General features: G+C 49.0%; 2 protein-coding genes across 2 annotated transcripts; one reads left to right on the top strand and one right to left on the bottom strand.

Annotated features, from left to right (window-relative positions):
* The first annotated feature begins 35 nt into the window (after nucleotides 1-35).
* On the top strand, nucleotides 36-2,154 carry LOC4814348 (uncharacterized). Its single transcript, XM_001354345.4, has 4 exons — nucleotides 36-283; nucleotides 373-986; nucleotides 1,049-1,778; nucleotides 1,843-2,154. Exons 1-4 carry the CDS (start codon nucleotides 195-197, stop codon nucleotides 1,922-1,924), a joined length of 1,515 nt encoding a protein of 504 aa, XP_001354381.4. The 5' UTR covers nucleotides 36-194; the 3' UTR covers nucleotides 1,925-2,154.
* Nucleotides 2,155-2,359: 205 nt separating this feature from the next.
* On the bottom strand, nucleotides 2,360-8,970 carry LOC4814359 (coactosin-like protein). Its single transcript, XM_001354346.4, has 3 exons — nucleotides 8,427-8,970; nucleotides 2,769-3,092; nucleotides 2,360-2,696 (listed from the first exon to the last, which is right to left on the bottom strand). Exons 1-3 carry the CDS (start codon nucleotides 8,475-8,477, stop codon nucleotides 2,580-2,582), a joined length of 492 nt encoding a protein of 163 aa, XP_001354382.2. The 5' UTR covers nucleotides 8,478-8,970; the 3' UTR covers nucleotides 2,360-2,579.
* Between the last annotated feature and the right edge of the window lie 697 nt (nucleotides 8,971-9,667).

Here is a 9,667-nt window from a genome sequence, read left to right as displayed (position 1 = left end):
GATACTTTTGTGCGATAAGTGCAACATTAACTATTTATGTGGTCTGGTCACATTCTTTTTACTCATTTTCCAGCACTTACACGCCCCGCTTGCAATAATTTACTTTACTTTAACAATTTTGTTAGTATTAAATAGATATTAGTTTTCTTTGGAATACGATACAAGTTGCTTACATATACATATATATAAGAACAATGGACTCCGTTTCACTGAGCCTGGACGAGATCATCGAGCGGCGACAAATGAGGAGCGCTCATGGCGGCCGTCCAAGTGACAAAAAATTGTAAGTGTAAAAAGGGAAGCGGGAAAAAATGCAAGAAAATGGCGTTTTAATGGCATTGGCCCTTGTCTGCCTCACTTTGTTTAACGCAGCAATCCGAATGCCAACAACAACAAGATGCGAAAACTGGTAAATCGCCCAGCATTCAAGGCCGGAGGGACAGGACTGGCGTCGTCGTCGGATCAGCCGGCCTCGCGAACCTATGACGCCCGCAATAAGATTATACAGAAGACACGTGCAAAAATAACAGACGCACGCGATGTGCTCAACCAGAATATGCGCGAGTCCGGCATTGATGCCCGCCAGCTGTTAATCAACCGAAAGAAACTACTCCGCCCGATCCCTGTGGAATACTGCGAGTCTGGGGAGGATCCTGAAATTACTGCCATTGAGGGCGAACGCATGGATCGCCTTCAGATGGGGCGAAAAAATCTCCGTCGTCCACAGACGGAGATCCGCCGACCAATGCCTCTGGAATACACCGATGAGATCGTGGATCATGAAGACCGAGGCCACTTTGGCCAGCGCATGGTTACCATGTCGAATCGACAAAAACCGTGGGACGCCTTTAATCATCAGAAAGCTTTAGCGGCCATCTCTTCTTCGGTTGGTGACCGGCGCTTCACCTCCAGACTAAATCCCTCGGCGAAACCGTTCGCACCACGCGGCTATGTGGACCATGACAATATGCAGGATCTCGAGGATGGTAAGTCATTTTTGGCTCCCCATCCGACTCTCACTCTCACTCTGATACTGCGTTTTTCACAGAGGTAATCCACTCCGCCGTGCATCTGAGGACCAACAACAACATGCAGCCGTCGTCTCGCTATAACTTTGTCAACTTCAACATGAACCGAGATAGAGATGACGACGTGGAGATGTCGACGGCGGCTCCACTGCAGAACAATCATGCCAGCGACCCGTTTTCCATTTACGAGGCGGCCCGCAACCGTATCGAGCGCCCCATGCTGTCGGCACCGCACATTGTTGCCCGCACGGAGTCGGGTCCTGGCCCGGAGCACTTTGAGCGAAGTCGGCGTCAGGTGGCTGCCACTTCCAATCTGTCGGACTCTTTGCGGGCACGTCTGTTCGGCAGCGAGCCCGATCGTCGCGTGTCTCATGGCATCTATGCCAACGAAAACAAGGGGCAGGGGCTGGCCAATAGCAGCTCCAATGTGTCTTCATCGATGATTCTCTCCTTGTCCGCACGTCGCTCCCCGCCACTTGGGGTGGCCAACAACAAGAAGGGCTATCGGCTGCTGGTGAGCAATCTCCATTCGAATGTGACTACTTCGGACATTCGGGAGCTGTTCAACGACATCGGGCCCATGTACGATGCCCACGTGGTGCGTCCTGGCACCGCTGAGGTCATTTTCAAGAGTCTAGAGCACGCCGAAATAGCCGTCGACTCGTACCATCACCGCGAGTTCGATGGCCAGCCAATGCACTGCGTGCTGATTAATCCGCACTCGTCCAATCGCTCGGCACACTCAGCCAGGTAAGTCGTCCCGTATATCCCGTGTCACTAGAGTATTCTAACACCCAATCCAACCCACTTGCAGCTCACGTACTGTCACCACAAACTCATCTGGCGTCGAGGTAGACATAGATGCTCTTCACTCTGTCCTATTCCGCGATCGCTGATCGACTGATCGCTTGATCGACTGATCACCTGATCGGCTGCTGCGGACTGACGCAATTAGTAAATAAGTAAAAAGTAAACTAAAGACATCCTTCATACATATTCTATGCAACCCGCATGCTATTCCACATGCATCCTACATCTAAGCGGATCCGATTTCAAATAATTTTGTTCATCAATTCACCCACACAGAGCGCATGTTAAAATAAATAAAACACTTAACTAGACAAATGGCTTCTGGAAGGTTTCTAGACACTAGTTTTCCCAGTACTTTCGGTCATCGAATGTATATTTTTTAGGCACGTTTCGAGGAGAAGAGCCGTTAGCGAGGAAATCGGATGTTCGGGTGCCCTCCAAAGGGGGAAATTTACTTGCAGAACGAGTGAAAAGGCAGAGATTCTACCTTTGGCACAAGGAACGCTCGTAAAGAATCGATCGTGGGTTAATTGTTTCTTGTATAATGTCTTTACATATTACATAAATTTAAAATTGCATACAATTAATTCATAATAATTAAGTAGAAAGAGGGGAGCAGAGTTTGAAATTTGGTAAGCCAAAAAAAATAATAGACGTTAAATGAAGATCGTCGCGTGGGCATGGGCATGGGTGTGGGTAAGGGTAAGGGTATGGGTATGGGTATTGGTATGGGAGAGCACCCTAATTGTCCCGGATACCCGTTCCATAGTTGGCACCACCGGCGCGGTTCAGGGCCTCGCGAAAGAGGCCAATATCCAGCTCTGGCTCCACGCCCGCCTGCAGTTCCACAGCAAAGTTCTGCAATAGAAAGCATTAGGATTCGGATTAGCATCTCTGGGTACCGTATTTTAGCATGGAAAGTACACTCACATTGAGCACATCCTTGATGATGGCCTTGTCCGTGGACATTTTGGCCCGCTGAATGACGCCCACCTCCTGGCCAATCCACGTGAGGAATATGAACTTTTTGCGCTTGGACATCTCGTCGCCCATCTGTATGCGTATGTACCCGAAGGCGCGCTCCGAGTCGCCGAACTGTTGGCGAAACTCCTCGAAGCATTGGCCCCGTCCATGGACAATGATCTGTGGCCCATCGAATTTGAAGACCGCCCACTCGGTGTCTGTGAGATCAGAGCGTACGTCCTCGTAGGCCTCGCGAATGGCGTCCTTGTCCAGCGACGTTGCCAGTGGCATCTACGTATAAGGAAAAGGCGTAAGCGTATGTGAGTGATTATTGAAGTGCATGAATCATTGAGAGATCGTTGAGAGATCGGATTGGATCGGATTGGAACGGATCGGATCGGATCGGATGGTGGCTCAGCCAACGCCAACGCTTTGCTTCACTTTGGCTGGCTTTGGCTTTGGCTTGGCTTTGGCTTGGCTTTGCTTCATGCATTCCAAGTCCACTATCGTGCCACTGGGTGCCAGCAATAAAGAGTGCTTGTATGTGTATGTGTGTGTGTGTGTATGTATATCTGAATAATTTATATGCCCGCCTGCCGCCTTCGCACTCAGCCAGTGGCAAGTACGTACGAGTACTCATGACGGACATCGGAGTACTTTCGCTTTCGATTCGTTTTGATTGGGTTCCGTGCCAGAAACTGAAACTAAAGCACGCCACTTGCTTAACTCTTTCCCGGATTAGTGCACCGCAAAGTACATGCCTAAATGAACTATTGTATCTATTGCATGTATGAGATTCTATGATCAGATGTATCTGTGACTGTGTGTTGGCTGTAGGCTCTCAATCGATCGATCGATCGATCGATCGAAAGCAATCTGCGCGTGACAGTTTTTAATTTTCAATCAGAAAGCGGGTCAAAGATTTGTCAACTAACTTTTTTGAATCTCTGCGGCTGATTGCGAGGAGGGGCGGGACGGGACGGGGCGGGGCGGGGCTGTGGGTAGACAAAGTGAAAACAAACAAAGAGATGTGCCCCATAACTGTGGCCACAAGAGAGAGACTCAGGCCAGGTCTGGAGGCAGGAATAGGGGCATTCATACTACAAGTAAAAATAGACATAGAAATAGAGACACAGATGGGAGACCCGCTCCATAATGCGTTCAATGACCGGACCGCACCGGACCGGACCCGACTTGTGTGTGTGGCATCTTGTGAGAAAAATCAATTAGAAAAGCGCAAAGCGATTTAGAAGGAGAGTGCGTCCCGTCCATTCGGCCATACAGAAAGCAGAAGCAACGGCAACGGCAACAGCAACAGCAACGTCTCTGCCGAAAATATAGAAGAAAAAACCCCAAACAATTAAAGACTAAAATGATTTAGGCGACGACTTTCACAACGAAACGACAACGAAGCGACAACAACGACGACGACAACGACAACGCGATGAGAACTTCGCGGGGCCCCAAAGCCCGGACGCCGCTCCCGTTCTCTGCTGAGAGGGGAATTAATTAGTCAAAAGATGCGAAATGTGAATGCGAATGTGAATGCGAATGCGAATGCGAATGCGAGCTGTGTGCCAAAAACAGAGAATGGCCCAAAGTAAAGAATAGAGAAAGAGAGAAAGAGAGACAGGCAGACACTAGTTGCAGTCTCTGCTATGGGACATTCTGCAATTCCCGAAAGGAAAGCTTGGAGGGTGTCACCAGAGCGATATCAACGTTAATGGCTAAAATTAGACATATCCTCTCAGCTGATAAGCCCGGAGCGGTAGGGCCCCTTGCCGTATCTCGTATCTCTGATAACACTGTGACAACAAAACAAATTAGATCCGATGCGGCTGTGGCTGTGGCTGTGGCTGTGGCTCTGGCAGTGACTGCGACTGCGACAGCGACTGCGCCGCTCAACAGGGCGTGGCCGCATGGCTGATCACTCAGATATGAGAGGCCTTATCGCACTTATCGGACGAGGGAGTGGAATTGACGTCTGCACAGATAAGAGAAACCCGCAGAGCGACACACTTTGAAAACTCGAATTGATTTACAGCTGGAATTGGAATCTTGGAGGAGTCAGCCGCTGCCTAGCCGCTCTAATGGATACGATTGTTGTTCTGCCATTCTCGGATCGGCTGTTCTGTTCTTTTCTGTTTCAATTTCACACGCCATAAAAATTTGGACTACTTTGGGGCTGGCGCTTAGTCACAGAGCCCCACACGATGGCTCGGGAAAGGGATGGACGGGGCACTCCTACACGGGATAGGGTGGGGAAGTGTAGAGAAGTCTACGGCGGAGAGCCTGCCCTGCCAGAGCGAGAGAACAAGAGAGGGAGAGAGAGAGAGAGTGTCATGCATTTGTTCATGTTCAGCGATAAATAGTAGCACTTTCATAATTGATTTGTGCTTATCACAGCAACAGAAGCAGCAGCAAAGAGTGACTTCACCGAATACTAGTACATATGTTATGTCCCTGTTTCTACAGCAAGTATCTGGCGATGGGCAGGACCCCGCTGACCGAGTGCGGAAGCGAGTATCAATGCAGAATTTGATGGTCGAGTGGCAGGCAGCCTGTGGCTGGTACTTCCTGCTTACTGCCATTCCCATTTCCATTTCCATCTCCATTCTGTTTCTGTTTTGTTTTGTTTTGTTGCGTTTTGCCATCTGCTGCACATGCAACCATATCTGATAGATACGTAACGACGAGCCATATTTGTATGCACATGTATATGTACTCATGAGTATGTGCATTCATACAGCCAACACGTACTGCATCTACTATATTGTATGTGTATCTATCAATATCACCAATGTGTATTATTGAGTAAGGCCAAAAGTATATACGAGTAGCAGCAGTAATTGCAGCTAGCCAAGCATGTTGCAAATCCATGAAACTGCAACCGAAGCTGAGACTGGGACTGGGACAGAGGCGGAAAGCCGCAAATATCAGCGCTGGATACCCTTGTACAGGGTATCAATATACCGTTCAGAGCCTTGCAACGGAGCAAAGCAAAACGTTTCCGCCCCATAAAAACCAATTGAATACTAGAATAGCCCCCCTGCTCCCCCCACCACTGCCACGGAACACTAATCTCTCTTTGGATTGGAGTATCCTCCAGGCATCCTCGATTGGGGGTACTTGCCGGAAGGAGGAGGTAGCAAGGGAGCATGGGGATCGGCATTCGATTGGGCCTTGGATTTGCGGACTGAAATTGTTGAACGTTGACTAACGAATTCCAGATATGTAAGTGAAGGCTTCGAATAAAATGAAATGAAACCAAGTGAGAAGAAGCACACACTCGTAAAAGCGATACTCAATATTTCCCTCATGGAACCACACATCATTCCATCGCGGAATTCCGTTGAAGATTCCGTGAGTCAGAGACAGCGGCAGGAAATGTTTTGTGGAAGGAAGGAGCACCCTCCTTCTCCGGCAGTTAGAAAACTGTTGCGACCGGTCACCGCCAACCGATTGGGCCTCGAATCGGTTTTCGATCGCGGGCAAAAACAAACCAAAAAAATACAATTCGGTGACAAATTGCCTTCCGAACTACCTCGGACACAGCGGCAACGGCAGCGGCGCAGCGATGCATTTGCCATGACGTACTTGCGCAGCTGCAGAGGCTTTGACTGCGCAGTCGGCGTGGCGGCCATGCGTTCATTGCCTCTGGCCGGGTCTGGGGATACACTGCCGTCCGTCGCCCGTCGCCCGTTGCTGTTGTCGCTGCCGCGGCGGCTGCTGTTCTTTTTTTAAAGTCGCTGCTGTTTCTGTTTCTGATTCGATGTTGTTGTTGTTGTTTTCTTTGCGCCTTAATATTTCTTCGTTTTTCGGGTTATTTTATACACACACATACATATGTACATACATATACATGTATGTATGTACGCAGTGCATCCAGTGAAACAAAGGAGCAATCTGTTTCTCTTGCTCATTCTGCGTCTGGCGGCTGTTTCTGTTGCTGCTGCTGCTGCTGCTGTTGCGTGAGTCACACTTGCGCACGAAGGTGACGACGACTCGAATGGCGAGAGGATGAGTGTGTGACCAGAATTGGCATGCCAGGAAGCGCGCTGCACTCCTCCAAAGGCGAGCGAGGGAGTCAATCCTAAGAGACACGATCGTGCATGTCTGATCTTGAATGTTCGGATGTCCTCTCTCTGTGCTGCTCTTTCTTTTGCTGTTTTTTATTATTTATTCGTTTTACGGCTAAATCCACCACTTGACATTGATAGCACAAGCCGACGCCGACGTCGACGCTGCCTTTGCCGCCAACGGCAACCCCAAAGTTGGCAGTGCTGCAGCTGAAAAGCTAACGACATTGTGCATACATTCATACATACATATGTACATATATATATTCATACTCATATAATGTGTGTATGTATGTATATGGGAGTGTGCTGTATTATTTATTGGCATTGCTACTGACAGCTCACCCCCCGCACCACGGCGGGCGGCACCAGCGACACTGGTGCTTTGACGCATTTGTTTCAATTCCCCCAATTGTTGCGCTTTGTTGGAACTTATTGACTGAGCTATAACCGTAAATGGTCGTCTCCGGCAGAGATTAGGTGCACGGAGTGAATTGGAGAGTTGGAGAGTGGAGGAATTACGCAATTGAAGTGCATGGTGAGCGATCCGTTCCGATGCTATCCGATCTGTAGAAGGGCACAACAGATAGGGGCCTCCTGCCGCCTACTGGGGATGACTTTTCTCTCTCCCTCAACACATACACACACGCACGCACACAAACGTGCGGCTAGCACAAAACACTCACACAAAGCCTGCTAGCTACTGTTATTTTGACAGCTGAAAAGCACCGTTATCTCCAGAAGAGACGTGTTCAACACTGAAATTGCGGCTAGCAGCCGCCGCCGCATAAACCACATCAACAAGATTCTGATGTAGAATGCATCGGGCGTCGGGCATCGGTAGCGTAAGCGTAAGCGTACAAATGTAACTGTAACAAGTGCAGCAGCAGATATGACAGCCGACAACTCGCACTTGAACTTGATACTTGGGTCTGCGTCTGCGGCACGGTAGGGCACGGCACGGCAACAACACGTCGCCCCAACGGCGGCTGCTGCATCCGCCCCCGCATAAGGAGGCACTGACTGTGGCTGCGGAATATACATATGGATGCATGTACCTTTTCGCTTTTTGTGTCTCTCCTTCGTGCTGTCTGGTCGGGTCTGGGGTCTGGGCTCTGGGATATGGGGCCCCGGGCCGGTTCTTGTGGACACACCGCCAAAGTCAGAGTTATTTTAAAACCCAACATGCCCCGCCACAGATACACACACACACACACACACACACAGATACTCAATCGGTCTGGGCCCAACTCCAGCCTTTGGCTGGTCCCTCTTCTCAATCGGTGTCTCCCATTCTCAGCCTCATTCGCTCTCCATCTCTCCATCTTCTTGCTGTCTCTGTTGCCCCGTTTCTTTTGCTCTTTTGTTTCCCCATCGAATCTTTTATAATTCTTAATTTTCGGTTGGTTGTCTTTTGCCGCCGCACTTATTACTTTCTGTATTCTGTATGCATACACATGCACATGTACTTATGTATGTATGTGTGTATGCATGTACATATGTAAATATATAAAATATAGCGCCCCGGAGGACTACGAGTACTCACCCTTCTCGGCTTGCTCTCCACGATCTGCTCAACCTCGAGGCCGTCCGACATGGTGGTGATTTGATGTGTGTTCCTTTATTCCTGGTACTGGGATGCTCCGACTGCTGTTGCTGCTGCGGCTGCTGCTGCTGCTGCTGCGCTTGCTGCAAAGAAAATGCACGTCGAAGTCCGGTCCGGTCCACTGGGATGGATGCTGGGATGCCTGTGTTTGAGCAGCGAGTTCAACGAATCTCTGCCGCTCGACGTCGCTCTTTTTGGCACCAGGAGGGGGGAGGGTCAGGCAAGCGCAGTTCTTCTTCTGGTTCGTTGGGGAAGAGCAGTGCAGTGCTGTGTCAGAGTGGCAGTGTCTCAGCGTCTCAGTGTCTGTCCCAGTCCTGATAGTTTTGTGTTGGCTAACAAAATAATGTAATGCACAGTACAGAAGTGACAAACGAAAACAAAAATATTTAACGATAAAAAAAACAGAGCCAGCTAAGGCATCCGAACCGTCCAGCACGAAAAAACCGAATGCGGCTGTGCCGGCGTTCGCCACTCCAACGAAGAGGGGATCGCCGACGCCGGCGTACTGGCAGACTTAAGTCGGCGCAGACGCCAATTGTGTGAGCGAGATGGCACAGCCGCAGCTGATAGAGATTACCACAGGCAGAGCGGCACGCGGCAGCGGCAAAAAGAGAGAGAGAGTGAGTGAGAGTGAGATTGATCGAGTGGTGGAGGGGGAGGGGGAGGAGGAGGAGGAGAAGGAGGATGAGGCCAGTGTAACGACTTCCCCGCATTTGGCATCATTTTTATACCCTACAAGGCCTTGTAGAGAGGGTCATATCGAATTGATTCGAAGTTTGTATTTTGTTTTATTTCTGGAACAGGAAAAGTCATATAATTAGAGAATTAAATATACCAATATTCCGTCTATCTATATCCAGTTTTAAATTTGAGAATATTCTTTGGCTATAATAATTATTTTTATGAATTATGATAATTATTTTTGGTAACAAAATGCATCACTGTGGTGATTCCTTGTATTCGTTTTTAGTTTCAGTCAGTCCTGTCAATAGTACGCGACACTCTTTATTGGATGATTGATTGTATATGCAACTTACTTTTGTACAAAATATTCCTACATTCCGTCTATCTTCATTCCACATAATCATTGAGAGCCATGGCGTTCGATATAAAAAGCCTAGTTTGGCAGCATTGGCAGCAGTGGCATCATTGGCAGCACTGGCAGCATTGGCACATTGGTG

This window comes from Drosophila pseudoobscura, chromosome X (assembly GCF_009870125.1).
Source record: "Drosophila pseudoobscura strain MV-25-SWS-2005 chromosome X, UCI_Dpse_MV25, whole genome shotgun sequence".
Taxonomy (NCBI): domain Eukaryota; kingdom Metazoa; phylum Arthropoda; class Insecta; order Diptera; family Drosophilidae; genus Drosophila; species Drosophila pseudoobscura.
This window is presented reverse-complemented; position numbering and strand designations above follow the sequence as displayed.